The sequence below is a fragment of the Macrosteles quadrilineatus genome, unplaced genomic scaffold (genome assembly GCF_028750875.1).
Source record: "Macrosteles quadrilineatus isolate MER2022 unplaced genomic scaffold, UCM_ALF_1.0 Scaffold_9__3_contigs__length_116548681, whole genome shotgun sequence".
Classification (NCBI taxonomy): Eukaryota; Metazoa; Arthropoda; class Insecta; order Hemiptera; family Cicadellidae; genus Macrosteles; species Macrosteles quadrilineatus.
The window spans coordinates 85,285,453-85,306,957 of NW_026542602.1; the positions used below are offsets into that span (position 1 = coordinate 85,285,453).

General features: G+C 33.7%; 2 protein-coding genes across 2 annotated transcripts; one reads left to right on the forward strand and one right to left on the reverse strand.

Annotated features, from left to right (window-relative positions):
* The first annotated feature begins 3,319 nt into the window (after nt 1–3,319).
* Nucleotides 3,320–11,803, forward strand: LOC129004335 (enhancer of rudimentary homolog). The gene is made up of 4 exons (XM_054432890.1): nt 3,320–3,623; nt 7,402–7,489; nt 9,392–9,512; nt 10,399–11,803. The coding sequence occupies exons 1-4, from the start codon at nt 3,621–3,623 to the stop codon at nt 10,496–10,498; spliced, it is 312 nt and encodes a 103-aa protein (XP_054288865.1). The 5' UTR covers nt 3,320–3,620; the 3' UTR covers nt 10,499–11,803.
* A 1,227-nt stretch (nt 11,804–13,030) lies between these two features.
* On the reverse strand, nt 13,031–20,508 carry LOC129003149 (uncharacterized). The gene is made up of 8 exons (XM_054431404.1): nt 20,419–20,508; nt 19,223–19,291; nt 18,151–18,304; nt 16,750–16,879; nt 15,514–15,624; nt 14,614–14,818; nt 13,658–13,838; nt 13,031–13,322 (listed from the first exon to the last, which is right to left on the reverse strand). The coding sequence occupies exons 2-8, from the start codon at nt 19,287–19,289 to the stop codon at nt 13,064–13,066; spliced, it is 1,107 nt and encodes a 368-aa protein (XP_054287379.1). The 5' UTR covers nt 19,290–19,291; nt 20,419–20,508; the 3' UTR covers nt 13,031–13,063.
* Between the last annotated feature and the right edge of the window lie 997 nt (nt 20,509–21,505).

Genomic DNA, 21,505 nt, shown 5'->3' on the forward strand with positions numbered 1-21,505 from the left:
ACGGGCTGTGCCACACAGGCCTCCTATCATAACAATATTTATGTGAAAATTACTATACGTTTTTATGACAAAAATTTGTTAAAACCAGTATAACTTACAACTCTAGTAGTTTACAACAGCTAAACTGATATTAATTACTTGACCGATCGATAGAAATTCTTTACTAACGAAAAAATCCATGAGAAGTATGAAGAATATATCAGGTATGCGGGTTGCATCAACTGTCCTCGTGGACTGCGTAAAGGGGCTATAATAAGGCCGTTAGAACGGGTATGACCCCGGCTGGTCACATGAGAGAGTCCTCTATGCTGATTCAACTAAATGAACTTGACAGTTTTTAAGGATCAAATCGGCAAATAAACCTAGGAGGCTAGGACACTAGCTAATAAATAATTCAATTCTTTCATTGATACTACTATTAGGAGACACACTTTCGGGGTAAAAATATATGCACTCGAGTTTATGAACTAAAATATCTTTGAGATGGATGATTCGATTTTGTTGAAACAAGAGTTAAATATAAGCTAGTTTAAATATTTTACGTGGTAAGAATAAAAATTTCTGTTTACTAGACAAATTTATATAATTGAAAAATCATTAAAAATCCGGGGTTTTAAGAAACTCTTCACGAACACTGAAATTTAAAATTTAATTATAAACAAAACCACAAAACCAATCTTTCTGAAATTCTTATGGCTTGGTGGGTTTATTGTTATCATTTTCATACATCTAGCTGATACTTCAGTAAAACCTTTTATATCGGAGAGGATTACGCTCACAAGATTATAATGTTACGCTTTTGCCGTGATATTGTGCAGGTGTCGACGAGAACATTTCCCCGCGGGAGAGGATGACGATGTCTCCACGGCCGCGGGAGATGTTTTCAATATTTTTCCGCGATTGCGGAAGACGATAATGATGTCCACACGACCGCAGGAACTTTCAGGATTTCGCTGCGATAGTGGAAGACCATACTGTTTCCTTGACATTGCGTGATATTCTAGATTTTGACGCTATTATGGTGATGACGGGAAGATACGACATAATTTTTTCGCGATTGCGGAACAAATGATGTTTCCTTCACAGTGGGGCGCTGGAGATATAAGGGATTGGGCCGCGAACACGGGAGATGATGATGATGTTATCTGATGATGTCGTAGGGTTGGTTGCAATCACAGTGGACTATGATAATGATTCCATTGCTAAGTATTTACAATTTTGCCGCGATCATGGAAACGATGATGATGCCTCGGTCCTCGCAGGAGATGCCTTGCCAAGAAATAAAGGTCAAGTTTTAGGCGGAAATACCTTTAATAATGTTATTAAAGATTATTGGTAGAGATAACTAAGAAATAAAGAGCAAATAACTAAGAATATTTGCAGATGTGTTCTTTTCCTTAATCTTCCAAGTTTAGCAATCTCTGGGATAGTATTTTATTTTTTTAGACATGATTAGTTTTAATCGAGACCTAGGCGTATACATTTACAACAGCAAACACTTTGAATACCATTTATTAAAACATTAAAATACACTAATTTCCCTATAGCTCCCCAATAAAGATACAAAAACACATTAAATATAAAAATTGTAGCTAATTGTAATAAGGGCTACAATGTGGTTTGTAATAAAACCTATGTTGCCATTTGAATTTTTTTGAGATAACAACTTTTGAAACTCCAAAAAGTTTGAAAATGTGTAACATAAGTAAAAAGTTAGGAAAAGGGTTGAAACTTCCAGTCTTTGAAAGCTCATTTAGCAATAAAAGTGTTATCAAAATTTGAAACCCCCACGAAATTCTATATTTTGGCAGCGAAAAGTAGTTTAAAGGTCTATTTTTTGTACGTATTTAAACACCTGTAAATATGGATGAAAATAATTTCAAACTTTTACTTTCTCCCCCTATAATACCATAGTATATGGAGAAAATATTGTTTTCGACTTTCGTCAAAATTTTCGAGTTTGAGTTTTGAGTGGATATATTCGTTTTGGGTCCCCCTAGACCAAAAAAAGTGGTTTTCGAAGTGATGTCTCTGTGTGTGTGTGTACGTGTGTCTGTGTGTCTGGATGTGTACAGAGCTAGGGACTACACCTGTGGTCCGATTTCGATGAAATTTGGTATGTAGGTTCTAATCCATGATATCTCCAGGCATTTTTCCCCTTTTTTATGAAATTTTGATATTTAATGGGGATTTTCCCATAAAAACCCATAAAAAAAACGGAAAAATCGGATTTTCTCAAAAATGGCCTGAACGATTTTGATAAAAATTTAGTATGTTGTAGCCCTTTAAATTCTGAACAAAATTGTACAAATCCCATTTCTGTATAAATTAGGGTTCAAAAGTTATTGTTAATTATGTTATTTTCCCATAACCCCATAAAATAACAAAAAATAGGATTTTAGAAAAAAATCCGGTTTTGATTTAACATAGTATGTTATGGTCCTTACAATTTTGATAGTTTTTTTTATTTTTTAGAAATTTGGATTTTTAAAGGGGATTTTCCAATAAAACTCCGTAAAATAACGGAAAAAAAGGATTTTTCCAAAAATGGTCCGAACGATTTCGATAAAAATTTACTATGTTATAGTCCTTTATTATATTCTGAACAAAATGGTACAAATCCCATTTCTGTAAAAATTACGATAAAAAAGTTATTGTAAATTATGTTATTTTCCCATAAAACCCCGTAAAATAACGGAAAAATCTGATTTTCCCAAAAATGGCCCGAACCATTTTGATAAAAATTTAGTATGTTATAGTCCTTTAAATTCTGAACAAACTTGTACAAATCCCATTTCCGTATATTTACTCTCACCGCTTACACATGATAAAGGTTGTTGACAAATTTATGGGAGAAAGTATGTTTCAGAATGCTGATACCGTTTATTTTCCCATGTTTTTTTCCACTAAAATACTCAGGAATCAAAGACCTTTAAAATGAGGTATAACACGGGCACTGACCCCCTTTACATTTAAAAATTTCCTAAAATCCACCCACACCTCCCAAAATCTGCCCTTTAGGGTGCTTTCTTTGGTTTGAAAATAATTTAGCTGAATTCCTTGGGGTCAAAGTATGGGGTTCCAGTTGCAATTAGGTTTCTATTTGCTTTCATATTGGAGTTATAGAAGCCGGACGGGTGGTCTGGGACACTCTGTATGTTTATATATATATATATATATATATATATATATATATATATATATATAAACAAGTTCAAATTGCGATATGACCTACCGACCGGCACTACATGCTGTGAAGTTAAGTGTATTTGAATGCTGCGAATCTGCGTTAGAGAAAAGAAGAAAAACTTTCGCTCTCGCCATCTTAGATTCGGTATTGGTATTTTGTGCGTGTGGTATTGTTTGTATTTTGTATTGTAATTTTTGTTGTATTTACGCATTTCCAGCGGTACTGGCGTCCGTTTTCGTACGGGTTTGTTGAATTAATTTGATTGTTAAATCTTGCTATCCCGTTCTCGTTAGCGTGAACAAATACAACGTGCTCTGCTCACTGTCAACACTTGGGCAGATTACATTTTGGAACTCCTGGTTTTTGGTTTGTAGGCCTAATAACTCTCAGTTCCAAGCTTCAGTGGAGGGATTCTAATAACTAAGTAAAAATGGTAAGTTTGGTCTTCAGCTTGTGCAGTTATGTGAATAAAAGGCTATTATATTCAAATTAGTATTGTTAGTTTAACTTCCACTTCGCCGGTGTCTAAGCCTAGGCCTAGCCCAAAGTTTGTAGGGCTATGACAATGTTTTTGTACCAGATTTACACGTGTTGTGATTTAGGCCTTCAATTTTAACTCTCCGAGTGGCCTTTACCCCTCTTAGTAACCCTCTGAGTGGTCAACTGGCCGTACACTTATCATCGGTTGGTTTGTGTCCAACATTTGTTTTACGCAGCTGGCCTAAAACATCAGGTAGGCCTAGTCTAGCTTAACTTAGGCCTATTAGGGCCATAGTCACAAAATGGGATAGTATGGATAGTAGGCTAGGCTACTAAAAATGTTAAATCAATAGCCTGGTGGTAGGCCTAGGCCTACCATGAAAACCCTAATATGATGACCCTTGCCTACAGTAGCCTAAGTTGAATTAAGTTAAGCTTACTTAGTTCAACAAATCTTATCCTATTTGAAGGTTAAAAGGTAGCTTACACTTCCATAACTTAACTTATCTGTTGGCACAAACAACCGAATAGGCCTATATTATTGATTAATTCTTGATTGTTTAATTCGATAAATTGTTTGGTTAGTTAGGTTAACCTTACCTAACTAACCAAACGATATACTGTATCTAATAATCTAATAATATCTAATAATCTAACGAATAATCTATATATTGATCAATAGGCTATTATTCATTTGGTTGTTTGTGCCAACAAATATGGAAGTGTACCCAGGTTAAATGTTTATCAACTTATGAAAAGGTGATCTAAACAGCTCCACTCACGGTACTGGACTGTTTGTGAGTGGACTGTTTATTTAATACAATCATTGAAATAGCTCCTACAGTAATTGCGTCAGTGGGACTGCACGCATCATTTCGAGGTTATGTTCGGTGCACATTTTGACAGCCCACCCAATTTTGTAATTTGCAATTTTATTGAAACCTATAGGAAAAATATGAGTAGCCTAAGTTACCGGTACCGGTATCCGAACTGTAACATAATAAAGGTACCGGTATCCGAACTGTAACATAATAAAGGTAACGGTACTGCATGTTTCTCCTACTTTTTATAAAATTAGAAATCCAAAATACCTCAGAGGCTAGTTGGTTATTGCTGAATAACAAGTAACTTCACACATTAGGGTGAATGTGGGTAGGCTATTTGTGAACTGGGGGAATTATGAACTAGGGCTGTAATTTCTTAGTGTATTGTTGATTTGAGTAGAAATCAATGTTTTATGTTTACCTATTTGGTTTGTTTTCTATACAGGATAAAAACTAGAAAGTTAAGAGCTCCTCTTGGCATTTTTTTTAGGTTGAATAAAAAAACTTGCTTTTTTGTTGACAAACAAGTTGCGTAGACCTTAACAAATTTTTTTTTGTGAAAATTAAAAGTCAGATTGACATGAAAACCAGTCATTATGAAAGAATTTCAAATGTATAATGCATTATATATCCTCCAAACCCTTCTTGTAAGCAATTTTCTTTTTATTTTATCAAATTCACGATTACCCTCAACATTTCACTATGTGGGGGTAATTGTGAACGCTGTTCACTTTTACCCCGCCTGTAAAAAAAAAACACAGATTACTTACAAGTTCCCAGGTTATGTTCCAGTTTTTGAGATGTAGGCGAACAGGACAGTTAGTCTGTAGGCACATCTGTTAGTGATTTCATTTCTAAATAGGCTAGTTTTTTAGGATTTTCAAGATAGGCCTATAAAAAACATTTTAGTACAACTAATATTTTGTGTAGCCTAAAAGGAAAGTGCCTAATTATTTTATCTAACCAAGGCACCTAGAGTCGGGACCACGTAAGTTTGCAGTTGGTGGCAGCCAATCACAAGACAAGGCTAAGTGCAACGTTGCCACATCGCACCAATAAAATATACTAAGCAATATTTTCAAATCAGCTGGTATTATTAGATTTGGCAACACCGCACGGTTCTCATTGGTTCATTCAAACCCATATGGTAAATAGGCTCCTCCCTCAACTGCAAACTTCTATGTGGTCCTGACTCTAATTTAGTTTTCTTTTCTAATGGTTGATTGTTTACAGTAGCATTTTAATAATTGTAAGAAACAAATTTCTGCTCTTTCGTTGATTAAAGTGAGATTATTTTGTCATTTCCTTTAAATTTTTACTTTACTGTATCAAATAACTAGGTACCGGTACCTACTCAATATTATTTTCTCTTGTATAAGAATACTATTTTACCCATTAAATACATTAATTTTAATCATTCTGACCATTTTTTTAAATTTTTACATCTACCTGATTTTCTAATTATTTCAAAGTACCACGGAAAAATCTCATTTGCACGCTTATTTTTTGTCACATGCCATTGAAAGTGGGGAATTTGTGAACAGTTTGAATTAGGCTTTAATCACAATTCCCCTCCTATGCTGTAGTATGTAACTTAATGTTTTCTGAACTGAGTTCACATTTACCCCAAAATTGTAGGCAATGACTAAATAGGGGATGAAATCGGCTTATATGAAATATTAAGCCCAAAATATGTATAATGCTATAACACTGATCACATTTTTAAAATTGCTTACAACTTCCTTATAAATTGTGTTTATCTGAAAAATTTGTCATTGGCGTTCACAATTACCCACGTTGACCCTACTACTTAATAAGACTTTGCTGATTCCGCGCGAATTACTTTTATTGCCGATTTGGCAGGCTCTCTCAGTTTGATGTTCTCTTACTCTAATCATCATCAGACCCAATACTGTAGGCAAAAGATTTGCCTATTGAGTCTGTTGATGATTGGCGTGTCCAATCGATATCGATCACCACTTACCGTCTTGTGAGTAACAGTATAGCCTAAGCGTATAAATATATGTTTTAAGTGTTATAAGACGTACATCTTTCATTTAATTTCCTTCCAAACCATTTTGTAGAAAAAAAAACAAATAATTTTATATATTGAAGCGTTATTGGGCGCCTAATGGTTATGGAGAAAATTCCAAAAAATGTAAATTTAAAATTCCCATGTTATTCTTATGGAGAATAAGTCAACAGTTGTAGTTTGCTTGTTTATGAACATAATTTGATTGAATTTGGAAAATACATTTATTTCCTACTAAACTATTAAAATTTACAAAAAAAAAAAAACAACTTTTATACCCTCCCTGTTGCAACAAACCTAAGTAGGCTACTTGTTAAACTAATTCTATTTAAATAGGGAATAAATGAGATATTTTTGTGTAAAACCAATCAGGCTAATGGAAATTTGCTTAGTCTGCACTGCAGGTTTGCTGCAGCGGGGGTATTTATTTAATTCCCTAAGTTATATCCTAGAACTGTATTTTTAATACTGTATGCCTAAATATGTGTCTATTAGGCATTTAGGCAATGTTTGAAAATCTGAACAAATCGGTAGGGGAGACCGGAGACACTTGATATACAGTTTTTTAACTTTTATTTTTAGATTTGTTATTATTTCTCTTAAATACTTCCAACCAAGCTTATTTGATGAATTAACACTTCCTTTATCATTTACAATTTATTTAACATATAAAAGTAACATTTTGTATTTAAAAAAAAATCTATTTTAATGGCAATACAGATTGTATCAAGTCTCTTATAGCAAAGCTTGTGTATTTGGCCAGGGAGGATCATACAGAATGGCCAGCGACCAACACGTATCATCCAAGGGCCATAGCATATATGTATTTCTATCTTATATTGGTCTAATTTAATAACAACCAACTAATTTTACAGTCACACACAATCCTTCTCATCCAACCTGGTAACAAGCCGGAGACAAGGACATACTCGGACTATGATTCTGTCAACGAGTGCATGGAAGGTGAGATTCTGCGTTAAAAATTTATCAACAGGATATATAATACTAATAAAGTGTCAGTATTAGGCTACCTTGGTAATAGATTGGGGCCTGAAGTTACTACGAATAAGTTAGGCCTACTCTATTATATTTTTAACGCCATCAGAACTGTTTGAACGAGCAAATGAAATAACTACCTCGCTGAATAGAGTCTTCCTATTAACGACTTGCGGGTCTATCCTGTCACTACATTTTCTGAGAGCGACCACCTTAAATAAACGGTGCCTGACTTGGGTGGAATTTGACGGTCTAATGAGTTTAATAAGGATTGCACACAACACCTGTTTTGCTAAAGATTTTTAAATTGGTGGTAGGCTATAGGAGGAGTACTCAGATTTTTATTTGACTCATTACGTTGGTTGAAAATGGTCGGACATATTGTATTAAATTACATGATTAAATGCATTTACAAAAAATATTATAGGCTTAAGTTAAGAAAAAAGTACTACTTAATAGATAAAAATTCAGTCGATGGGTTAACAGTGAGCATCACAAAATAATAGTACCGTTAGGATATAGATACTGAGATTGACCATTTTATTTGTGCAATGTTGTCTGCACTGTTGGAAAGAGCACACAAAATAACACTGATTTTGCCTTTCTAAGAGCGAGCATCTTTAACCCTAAATCTGGCGGCCATATAAGTTTTCTGTTTCAGTGATAAATGTAGAATATTATGATATAAATATATTTTTTTCTAGCAATGCCTTTAGGCATGGTAACAAAATCTTTGCGAATTATTCAAATAAATATTCGCATTATGCAAATTAAAATTTTCAAAAGCAACCCACAAGAAAACCACTAAATCTTTTTTACACATTTGATCTAAATGTAACGGTGTGTGAAATGTTATTCGCTACGTAGGAATATCAATGTTATTAAAAAACCCATAAAAATTAAATAAAAATAAATTCAACATAATTTTTTGTCATAACTTATAGGAAATCATTTGAATGCATCAACAGTAAATAAATATGGTGCTACAAAATAGAACGATAAAAGAGCTTTCTGAAAATATATAGGCCTACTTAGCCTAGCTATATGGAGTTTAATTCTAAAATTTCCAAGTTAATTGACGTATGAATGCAAAATTTTCAATTTATTTACAAAAACTTAATTATTATGACTTTTTCAAAACCACATAAAATCGTACAACCAACCTGATAAAGATTTGGAGCGAATTTATTGTAGTTTCAGAATATGTAATAATACTGTACTACTTAATATGTATGTATACAAAATTATTATTGTACAGAATTATTGTCGATCGCCAAACAAAAACAGCTGTAGTCAGGTTATAACAAATTTTTGCCGCCAAAATATATTTTGAACTCTGTAGTTTTTCAAACAATGTTTCTCGTTACATAATACTCGCTCATTAATGTTTGATATATATGAAAAAGAATCCTAAGAATCTCATCTTTCTAAAGTTGTAAGATTCTTAGCGTTTTAAAACCTTTACATATTTTAATAATAGAAAATCCCAACCCACGTCGTGTTGGTTGATAATCGACCAGTGCCACTGATGACTCGCGTTTTTGTGGTCGATAATTGACCAGCGCCAGATCTAGGGTTAAATAATATAGTACCGTACCTTGGTTGTAGACTGAGAATACCATATTATAATTTTTTTTTTTTAAGAGGTTGGCGGCCTCTTTTAACCTTGCATTTGCCCGTCCACATAGACTAAGCGCCCGTGCGTGGATCATTTACAGCAAAGCAAGGAGTGATATTATAATTGTAACGTCGTCTGAACTGTTATCTTGATTGTAAAAGTGAACAACAACCCTAGCGCAAACTTGTATTTAAAGATATCATAAATGGTTTCTGACAAATTAGAATCATTACAATGTGAATTGATTTCAGGTGTGTGCAAGATATACGAAGAGCATTTGAAGAGGCAAAATCCAAACACACCTTCAATCACCTACGACATTAGTCAGCTCTTTGACTTTATTGACCAACTGGTGGACCTGTCCTGTCTGGTGTAAGTTATTTATTTATTTAACCCTTTGAGTGCCGAAGCGTCTCCAGGGTGTCCGTGACCGGGAAAACCGGGAATTATACGGAAATTCTGTAATTATGGCACTAATATATATACACTTATTAAAATATATTAAAGACATTTTTACAACAATTATTATAGGCCAAAGATAAGAAAAAAAATACTACTTAATAGAACAAAAATCAGTCGATAGGCTAACAGTGAGCATCACAAAATAATAGTACCGTTAGGCCTACCTAATTGTTGAGCATTAAACAGAACACGAGTAAAATTGTTCTCCATTCGGAAAAAGTTATTAGAGTAAAAAGCTAAATCAGCATGTTACGAAGTCGAAAGACTATGAACGCCATTTTCTCGAAGCCGTCCAGCCCAGGACCAGGATTCGGGCTTTCCCACGTCAGAGCTCGGTTTCTGAACGAAGATGCGACGTGTGAAAGAATACAACAACTCTCAACTCTATGTCTAGTGGCATGGGACTGGCATCTGTGGTCTAAAATGTCTCGGTTGTCTTCTACGCTCGTCTAGATTGATAACTCAGACAAGCAATTTTGTTTTTCCGTTCTTATTGTTTACGGATGTCCAATACTTCTGGAATTTAGAGGTAATTTTAAATATATTAGATGTTAGTAACCAACACTATAATGTATGATTTGTATTTTGACAAGGTATCTAAACTTATTTTTAAGTTTTATGTGACTAAACCTCAAAGCGAATACTCTTTAGGCATACATAATTTCTCAGTTTCATCCATTGACCTTTATGTTGTGTCTATTCTTAATTAATCAAAATTGTATGTCTATTGTATGAATGTAATGTGAATGAAGTATTTTGAAATAAATAATCTTGACAGGGTGTGAAATTGTTTTAGGTACCAAAAGTCAACAAATACTTATGTTCCGTACAACAAAGACTGGATAAAAGAAAAAATATACGTTTTGCTGCGTCGACAAGCTTCAAGAGGCAACTAAAACCAACTCTCCAGCATTATAGGACTTTTGGTGTTTGAAGCTGAGCGAAACATAATTCATTGTGAAATATAAGTGATTAGTAAGTGTAATTTTTGAAGTATTTAATTTGTGTTTCCAAACAAGCTTGAGATATTTTTGACGTTTCATTGTCAACAAATTTTTTGATCATTTGTGATTTTAGTTAATCTAGTTTATAATCCATGTGATTGCTTAAAATGTCATCATCAGTAAATAAGGACCGTCATTAATTTAAAGAGCTTATTCAATTGATTTTTATTTAATTGATTGACTAGTTCATGGAATAGTTTCACAGACTCATAAATTAATTGATTTCAGCATAGCTTACCTTCTATATGTTTATTACAGTAAAGATTATCGACTTGAGATTGTCATGTAGGCTACTATAGTTATTTGTGGACATTATAATGTGTACCTAGGGGCTGTCCTTGTGTCCTAAGCTGCCTATTGTTCTCAGGTGCTCAGGATGGTACCGTTACTGCCGCTCAACCGAACTCACACTTAAGAGTGACAATAAAAAAATATGCTATTGTAGTTCCCTGATAATTTATGTTGATACTAAATGTCCCTTAATTGCTGGTGAAAATATGTAAACGTTGATTTATTCCCATGTAATTTGATTTGGAATTAATAGACATTTTTTTAGAAACTGTAATATGACATTGTTTGAATTGTAATAGCAAGGAAAATCAAATGTCACTATTGGGCTCCATAGTCTCCTTCAGTGTGAACTCAGTCGAGCGGCAGTACAGGTCGGCCAAAGTTTCTGTGCGCGCGACCAGATCTGGTTGAGTCTAGGCGAGGGGGTAGGCGGGGGTACTTTTGTGAAAACATTTGTGTCTTGCTACTCACTCACCACTACCACCACTACCCCCAGCACTGCCAATAGCCGGTGCCCGTATGTTTTAGTTCGGCTAGTAGCGACCCGTTCACGCGCACAGAAGTTTTGGCCGAGCTGTAAACTAAAGGTCCTGTAGCCATACTGGCGAACAATACACGGCCTAGGATGCGGCCACATTAGCTTGTCCTTGAGATACACAATACAGTGTCGTTGTATATAGGTTTACAAAAGCTGTTTGTATTTTAAATAAAAGTTTTAACATTATTCAATTTGTTTAACATTTAGGGGTTCTATGTTAGACACAAGATGAGAATAATTTTTTATTGCCTCTAAAACTGTAAAGATAGTTCGATGATGGACTGAGATCCAAATAAATATAACGAGGCTGTTTCATTTAGTTTGTTGTTTTTTTTGTATTTTGGATTAAATTTATTCCTAAAATTCAAGCATTTGATTTATGAATCCTTTTTACCATAAGTATCTACTGTGGTTTTAAGTGCTGGTAAGATTCGAAGCACGATCTTTACCGGACCCAGATGCTATTGTCATTGGGCCGTCAATTAATGGTGCTTACTAACAAAAAAGTCGACGTTAGATAGTAACAAGACCAGGGTTTGGACTGTTCCCTTACAAAATACTTATCAAGGATCCAAGAAATCTAGCTGATCTGAAATGGTCATGATTTAGTCATAATTTAAAAGTTAAAGCGGTGTTTATGTTTTGGTAAAATGTTACAATGTTTCATGAGTCTGGTATCTGTCAGGTACATTTTACAAATTACTAACTTATTTTGTACTTCGGCTTCAATTGGATCGTTGGAAAAAGCGCCTCACTATACTTAGCGATATTGAACATTGTCAACCATATTTATTTTCTAACACAATACCGCAACTAGGCGAACTGTAAAATTCACTATCTGGTTTTATAACTTTGTTTAAATCAAAGTTTTATATGATTCCAATAAATTTTATATAAAACTTAGGACCCAACCGTTAATTCACTATGATACCACACCACTATATAATTTGTTTGTAACAACACAAAATTCAAGTTTAAAGTTGTGTCTCATTTTTAATCCAACCCAACCTAAATAGGACTTCTAGTAGCTTTGAATATGTACATTATTAGACATTCAATTCCCATTAAAGTTGTTACTACTTTTTTAATGAAAATTGTAGTTGATGTAAGCCACTGACAGATTGTGCTGATGTATATTACCAATTTCTGTCAAATACACACACTTTTTCACCAAGTAAAACTGATAGAACGAATTATTGTGATCCATAGTAACTGTTATGAATTATAAACTAGGCCTATGTCTGTAACAAAAACTAAGTTAGAAAATATATTTTTAGACACTAGCGCATTCTGTGACTGGCACACACAATTAAGTTCTCTTTTGATTAGAAATTGGCAACAGCCAGTCCAAACAAAGGGAATGTTTGCTTAGTATTTAGTATCCAATAGTCAATGATAATATAGTGATGAAAATAATCAAACTGAAGAAACAATTACAAATAGAAACAATAGAACAAACAATAGATAGAAACAATTGATTGTTAATTAACGGAAAAGCTTAAAAACTCAAATTTAATACTTGGAATCATTGCCTCAAATACATGAGTCAATTTTACAACCCATCATCTGGAAAGGCTCGAAATCAAGATAAAAGATAGAGCGATTAAAATATAAACTTTAATAAAAGGTCATAAAGGATGTTTACATAGAGGACACTGATGGAAAGACTGCACACACTTGCGAAGACAGTAAGTATGTAATACATGTCGACATGGTGTGACACGTGCAGACAGTAGGCGCATGTCATCCAAACATACGGGACATACTTGACCTCTGACTTGCCGTAGGGATGGCATAGAGTATTGAGCAGTCGTCTGCCGCTGGTCACATAGAGGTGACCAACATTGTTCCATCATCAGAGACCAGGGGACCATTACATTGGTGTACCTATAGACACAATTAAGCATAGTATTAGCTGTGTTAGGGTTTTGGAAATTCTTGTTCTTCAAAAAAGAGGCGTTACAGTAATCTTTAGTAAAGGCTTGAGAGACCATGGCAAACTAGGCCTACTTTTACAGAATCTTCAAATTTCTATCATTATTTGTATCCTAATATGTATCTTAATAAAGTATTGTAAAATCAAACTAAGCTATAATGTTACCTTTTATATGATATGGCTAATACTTTGTAAGAGTTCCAAAGCCAGGGGATTATATTTAATTGCATTAACATTTAATACTATAAAATGCACATTTTACACTATAATTAACCATGAAACTTACCCCAACAACAATGCAAGAATCCAATGAGAGCGCAGTAAAAGAAACATCACTAACATTGCTGACATAGTTATTGTTGTTGACCTGGTTATTGTAGGCATCCACCATTCTTCTAGTCCCTCCAGCTCGTACAAGTCAAAGCTGCGAACTGTAGTTACTACTGGGCTGTCTTCACCTGGTGTTCCTAAAAAATTACGTTATATGATTTTAAACTGTTACAAAAAGGTTTTGCTTGTTGTATTTTCTATCCTATTGGCATATTTTACGATTTTTGAAAGGGTGGTGTTGGAGATTATGAAATTTTTTTACTGTTAAACGAAAATGCTGCGTTACAGATTTCTTGACTTACCAGATCATAGAACTAAGAATATATCACTTACACTCACATCATCGCTATTTAAAATTTAAAGGTCTTGAAATAACTAATCTTTCCTCTCTTTACTCTATTAAACCCAGAACACGATGATGATGTCTCCATAAAGCAGGAAACCCACTGGTTCAACACTCTCCAACACGACACCTTCCGTCAAGTCTCCGACACCTTCCGACAACATTGCTCCCTGGGGCATTCTTGTCGGATGTCGGATCCGTAATTTCTCCACTCTGCGTGCACCAGGCCTAGATTTAGTCACTTTCTAGCTTTGTGTGTGACATGAGTAATGACGAACGTTTGATCGAAGCGGTTTGGGAACACCCCTTTCTTTATACAGTACGTTATAAAAGCTGCCTGAACATATCTGATGCTTTCAATAATGCAAGTTCTATGGATTTGAGTGGTGATTGGTTCTTAAATTGTGGACCAACTATTATAAGAAAAGATTATGTGAACAAAGAACGAATCGGATGGACAAATAATTACACTAAGTGTAGCAATCACTCCTTAAAATAGAACATATAACATAACTCATAACATTCATTTGATCAAAGGCATGCTCACCTCCAGGTTTAACAAATCTTACCTGGGAATTGAGAGAGGAGAAAAAATGCAGCAGTTAGAAGAACGTATGATATTGGAGGCTCGATGTCGTTAAACTGTACAGTGAATGTGAGAAGAACCATTCCCATTACGATGGCTTTGCCAAGACGAGCCACAACAAACGCTGTTGTGAGCCTTAAGAAGTCCGCAGCGGTCGTCTCATGAAGCACCTGGGACCATTGGCGCTTCTGTAACATTAATATAAAAATCAAGACATCGCCTGAAAAAACAAAATGTTCATTCTTAGGTAAAAGGCAATATTTAAAAAAATCCTTATTCCTTATGAATGAAAGGGTCATTATGCCTGGTTTTTACTACTGTACCACATATTCTTTTGCATCACTAAACAATTGCAATAATTTACATAAAAAGGAAACACGTGTCAAGGGAAAGTGGGTTGAATCCAGTGATGAGTATTTTTCCTTTTAGAATATTTAATTTAACACATTGGAGAATAGAACAAATGTATTGATTTTAATAACCATAATTTTTCCAACAGTTTTCGACTAGACAGGACACCCATCTTATCTGTGTGACCATGAATGAATGTGTTTAAAATTAATATAGATGATATCAAGTTAAATTAATTTTCTAGGTGGCAGCATAATGGGTACGGTATATTGCTCACCTTCAGACCCAAAGGTCGCTAGCCAATCTTCAACCCATATGTCATTTCATTGTGCTATCAATTAATGCAGCTATTTAACAAAAGTGAAATAGCTAATGAAAATACTAGGTATGGTTGGACTGTTCCCTTAAAAAAACTACAGAAAACCCTTAGAAAATAGGTACCACAGGCGTCCATACACAAAAAAAAATCTTTCACTTGGAAATTTTCAAACTTGTTATAAAAAATATAGTTACTTTTACCAATAAATGTGACCTTTAATGATTGTTGGAGGTAGGCAAGAACAGTGTAAAACAGTAGGACGTACAGACTTGCAAATCTCTCATCCGGACATAAAACCTTCTCTGCAGCCATGTTGAATACAACCTAGAAAACATAATTTGTGTCACAGAGAAAATATAGACGAAACATCCAAGTACCGAAGTACCTATGTGGCAATTTCAACCTAGAACACTTATTGTAGTCATTTTTTTAAAAACTTTAAATAAAATATTTGTAGTTCAAATATACAATCTACTTATGTTATTTTTTCTAATCTCTGTTTTCATCTGGACATGGTAGAATTAATTCCAATGGATGAAAATGGATTCTAATGGATGAATAAATTCCATGTATTTTACTCATCATTCCATGGTAGAATTTACAAGCATATTTCCAAAATCGTTTAAATTTATAAAAAACTACTTTAACATCGAATAATACCTATAAGCATTAAGTAATGAATAACTCATAGACACATAATCTGAGAATTTCAGAGAAACACATAAAAAAATTAGGGATACACAACTAACACACCTTAAAAATATATTTCATGCCATTTATAGCTCAGAAATTTCCACAAAATATTTCACTAAATAATTTAAGCTCCAGAAGAGTCTATTGAAAGGAGGAAATAGTATTAAATTCAAATTTCTGCTAAGCTACTCCCTCTTTAAAAGCCTACTTAGAAGGGCAAAAAGAAAAACACCAAGTTTCATCTGTTTGTACTTTTAACTGTCTATAGAATCTCAGATGAATTGTGTATTTGTTCATAATTAATATGTATTCATTAGTCAAGTAAATTTCCTTTAACAAAAGAAGTTCTGGGTTTTGGGTGTAGAGTGCCCTGGACTGTTTGTAAGCTCTGGTGCCTCCCCCTTTCCTTCCTACTGGTGGTTCAGTCACTTTTTCGTAAAATTAAAAGAAGTGAAAAAGAGATTTCAAGTTTGTAAATTTGGTGCCACTAAAAGGTTTGTGCTCTGGCCTCTGGTCTAGTAGCCATGTCAGCCCATACAAAGTGGTGCAGCCTGCCAAAAAAAAAAATTTGGTAAAAACTGATTTAAATGAATAAAAAACGAATCTTCTAGAGAATAATGATACATCTAGGTACCAAATAGTTTCCTAACGAGGAACAAGGCTAATTGTTCCTAAATGTGAAGATAAATTATAATAATTTATGCATTCTTAAGCTCTATTCTGATATGACTTCTTGTTTGGGTTTGACTACTATACCTGGTTGGTAGTTGTATGTATATTCTCCAAATGTAGATACACTGAGTGAAGCCAGTGTAAGAAGTAACGAGAATGTCTTGCTGCTGAGTGAATTAAGCTGTTTTCACCGACTATTACTGCCATTACACATCTATAGCAACACAAATAATCAATTTATATCTCAGCACTTGAGTAACGTATCTTGTCTTCTTTTGGAACACTCCTGAAAATGCACGAGTTCAAGTTCTGTCCTTTAGCTGCATTTCCATTGTACAAGTTCCATTATCATGTCCTAGATAGAAAACAGTTTTTAAAGTTCAGGAAAAATCTCACACTGATTTTGCATGAATTGTAAATTTTAGTAAAGTGACACCTTTTATTTTGTCGACTGTCATGGGTTCTTGAACTTCAAAAACTCAAGGCAGTCAACAATTATACTTCGTTCACGATATTTAGACGGTATTAGGGGAAGAAATCTATTCCCTCCACTTGAATCTTACCTTTAAAAAAAATAGCTCAACTACTGATTGAGCAACATACAAAAAGTACAAAATAAGTGGTGGGGAAACTTCCCCTCAAACCGCCTAAATATTGTGAACGTAGTATAATAAAAGGTAACTTAATTTAAAAGTTCTTAGAACTGGGTAGCATCATTAAGTATTAACTTAAAATTTTAGTAATTGCACGTTGATTTGTTCCTATGTTTCATTAGGAATTCAATTTAATGCATTGCAAAAATAAAAATATCCTGTAAAAATGTAGTAAGCATATGTTTTTCATTGCTAAATTTCCGTACACTCATTTATGTTCTTCACGATGTAGGTAGTAATTAAATTCTCATTTTATACATGCATTCCACCGAAAGCAACCAAATCTGCGCACATTTTTTATGAAATATTTAGTCCACGAGTTAACGTGATATTTTCCCACTACGGTAACCACTTCAAATACCAGCCACTCGATGGGATCACAGCACAATAGGTTATCTAAAACTAATGGCCTGTAATTATTTTTATTCAGCCATGATTGAATTCTTCTGAAAAGCTCATAATAACTTCTAAGGTCAAACAGTGTGCTGTATTGAACCATAATAAGTATACACTTATCTGTAACCAAAAATCTTTTATGTATATAGTTTTATTCACTTTAGACCTTGAATAGTGAGATATTCTTATGCATTATAATTTATTGGTTGACAAATCCCTACATAATAGGCTGAACTGTTAAAGAAAAACGATACATGAACAAATTTGCAAATTTTCAATAATCCAATATTTGTCTATATGGATATTATTTGGTGTCATAAAAACAATATGCATAATCATATGTATATAACCAATGGTGTAACTGGCTGGTATTATGTGTGGTGGTAGTGGCTGGCTTGGAGTGTTTACCTCAATTATGTTGGTACACCTGACGCACCTCTTGAATAGTGCCATCAGCGTGCCAGCTGTAATGTATCCTGTAGCTAGAGGTACCACTATTGTGACGTAGACTAAGGCACCACAGCTGACCGATGCCACACTGTAACTACGTGCCAGGAATGGTACGACAAACAGCAGTGCTAGAAGACATCCTACACATTTGAATTTGATTAAACATTTTTGAATAGAAATGTCAATGTGGAAGTTACACCAGTAATTATAATGTTGTTAGTCCAGTGATGAATATTTACTCAGAAAGTTTGCTAGTTATATATTTTTTTGTTTATAGTTTTTAGTTATATATTTTTTATGTATTTCAGGTATCCCAGGTTCAAGAACTTGAGTAGTACCTATAGTTAAATAATCTTTCGTTGTCTGTGATCTTGAGCCGTCATTTTGTATATTGTCCTATTACATTTGCATTTCACCAGCTTGTGCGTGGCATTCTCAGGGGGTCTTCTTATGTTATTAAAGCCATATCTAGAAAATGCTATCTTCAAATAGAAAATTGTGTCAGTGATATGAAGATATTGAAGATTGAAGATAGCAAAAACAGACCACATGAAGATGCCACACAAGCTGGCGAAATGTACATATCGTACAGTAATGTACAAACTACTACTCAAAAACACACGCAACCAAAAATGTACAGTAATTTCAACTGTATTCACTAATTCACTGTATTCGATTTACTCACATATACTAGATTTACTATGCACAGTAATAATTTGTTACATACCCGGTCATTTACAACTTTTAATTATTTTAGAAGTTATTCATACACACTTTAAATTTGATGGCGGGCAGTCATAGGCATAATTGCATTTTAATAGGGAATTTCATCCAATGTAAATAGGTTAAGGGACAAAAATAGGATAAGGCCAATTAATATTGAATTTATTCATTTTATATGGCTATTAATATACAGTAAAATTCTGGCAAAATAAATGACTTGTTGACTTTTCATTGTTTTATAATTCAATAATATTAACGATTTTGAACTATATATTATAAATTTCAAACTTGTGTTGATCACAAGTTATGTCCTTGAATACATATTAAATACAGACCTGCATTCGCATGTCTCGCCTCGTATTGCTGAAGTACAGCCTTGTATCTTTGTGGGTTACCAAACATTTCTGAAACATTTCAACAGTCAAAAAAATAATATATAGGCCTAGTAATTTAAAATCTTTTCGTGCGCATTCTGCGTACATATATTTTTAATAGATCTCTAGGAACCTGTAATTGTTATGAGTCAATCAAAATCATCACTATAACAAAGCAGCTAGGCTAATTTGGCATGGTGACTTACAAATCATTAGTTTGGATTGTTTTTGTTCCTTTGTCTCGGTATGCACTATTCGAAAATGTAACTGCATCTTTTAAAAATTGCAAAACGAGATAAGGACTAAAAAGTTGACTGATAGCTATTGTTATCCAACTATTTAATTTAATACAGTCGCAAATATATGTACATTTAAGTTGCTATATCAAACGAGCCCATTGTTTGCTTAGAAACTAAAAGCTACAACTTTTCGTAGTTAAATAAATAAATAAATGAAATGAAACTATCTGTTATTTTTACAAGCTCTTCTTAATTACGCTATTTTTGAGAAGGACTATCTTTAAGTTAACAAAGTCACAACAAATACTTTAAACATTGAACACAAATTATCTCAACGTGTAAACTTGTCGTCGTAAAAAATATAGCAACAGAAGTTTTTAAATCTTAATTTCTACTTTTACCGCTTTTAACGTGAGGTAAGAGACGTTAATAATTCAAAATACACATTTATCACAGTATACATATTTTTTTACTGTAATATTGTAATACTGTAAGTACTTATAATTTATTCAAACCATTGACTGTAGAGTATGTAGCCTACTTTTCTTAACTAGGTATAAACTATCTTTCCATAGTTAATGTCCAAACTATTCTAAAACCTCAGACATTTACTCACTGAAACCAAGCTAAAACTTAAATACTTAATCAGTTTTAAATATTATTGTTTTTAGAACTTTTATTTTTCGAATCGCAAATAAAAAGATTGTATTATCTGTGTAAGTTGCAAGTCGAAGTGAGTTTTATAACATCACCAACCTTCTCATGCATGTAACAAATGGATGTATTTAAAATATAGATTCGCTTTAAGTTAAGAAGTTGACGCTATTGCAAAGAAATTTTAAGTTGTTGCACACTACATAACACCAACAAACAAAAAGATAAACCTACGTGTTATTTTGTCCACTCAAGTTACCCTACCTGTAATCTACATAGTTTCACGCCCACGATGTAAACAGACAACCACAACAAGAGACAGCAGACCTGAAATGTTGTCAATGGCCAGGGATTGGGCTGCATGTACCGAAATACTTTTGGCAATGACACTATTTCAAAAGCGCCAAGCATCTGTTAGTTATATAATCAAACGTAAACGGGCCTTCATCGGTGTTTTGGGGCTTACTCACAGTTTCTGTGATAAAGCCAATACCAATACAGCTGCGTAGCCCATGTGCACATGTCTAGTTGATAGGGCTACCGTCAAGGCAACACTGGTCTTGCTACCGTCCTTTGGTATAAGGTTAATTCGTGTACAGCAACATTTAGCATATACCGTTGTACACATATTTATTGCGATATCGAATATACATTACTTTTCAAATGCTTAAATTACTAAAATAAACCAGAAGTGCCAAATGTATTTTTTACTTGGGTTCGAGTGTTTTTTACAAATTTGTGCAAAAATTTCCATGCAAACTTAAACTATTATTGAATATGTACAAATTTAATTACATCTTTAAGAAACGTTGTAAGGCCCTTGACGTATTAAATATAATAGGAAGATATTACGAGCATTTCCACACAATGTAATTTAATTCTTTAAGACAGTGACGCGCACTTTTGTGCGTATTATTTAAGAATAAATGATGAGTTTATAATTGAGTGAGATGATCCGTGTGAATTTGTTTTTTTATAGCTAGGACCATTAAAAAATATTAGCATTGAAAAAAACACTTTTCTTCGATCAAACCGGTGACTGTTTGAAAATATTAGTACTATTATTCAATCCTTGGATATTTCAATCCTCAATTAACTCACCTACCCAACTAATTTTACAATTTTTTACAGTTCTTTCTTACTCTTTTTAGTCTGATGCATAGTACACTAAGGGGAGGATGCAACTATTGCAGGTTAAAATTGAGAGCAACTAACGTACCATCCAGTCTCTAATCACTAATTAGTGTGATTAATTAGTGGTAATCAGACTAATTGAATCACAATGATTGCTCTTTAATGTTTCTTTGTAAGGTGTATGCCCCTAGTACGAGCAAAGCTGGAATTCATTAGT

What these genes read in the sequence shown, in the direction of transcription:
- LOC129004335 (XM_054432890.1), top strand. An exon ending in TGTCAACGAGTGCATGGAAG is followed by an intron (nt 7,490 to 9,391) that starts GTGAGATTCTGC and finishes AATTGATTTCAG; the next exon opens with GTGTGTGCAAGATATACGAA. An exon ending in GTGGACCTGTCCTGTCTGGT is followed by an intron (nt 9,513 to 10,398) that starts GTAAGTTATTTA and finishes AAATTGTTTTAG; the next exon opens with GTACCAAAAGTCAACAAATA.
- LOC129003149 (XM_054431404.1), bottom strand. Translation starts at nt 19,289, where the DNA reads ATGTTTGGTAACCCACAAAGATACAAGGCTGTACTTCAGCAATACGAG. An exon ending in CTGATGGCACTATTCAAGAG is followed by an intron (nt 16,880 to 18,150) that starts GTGCGTCAGGTG and finishes GTGTTGCTATAG; the next exon opens with ATGTGTAATGGCAGTAATAG. An exon ending in ATTCTTGCATTGTTGTTGGG is followed by an intron (nt 13,323 to 13,657) that starts GTAAGTTTCATG and finishes TTGTGTCTATAG; the next exon opens with GTACACCAATGTAATGGTCC.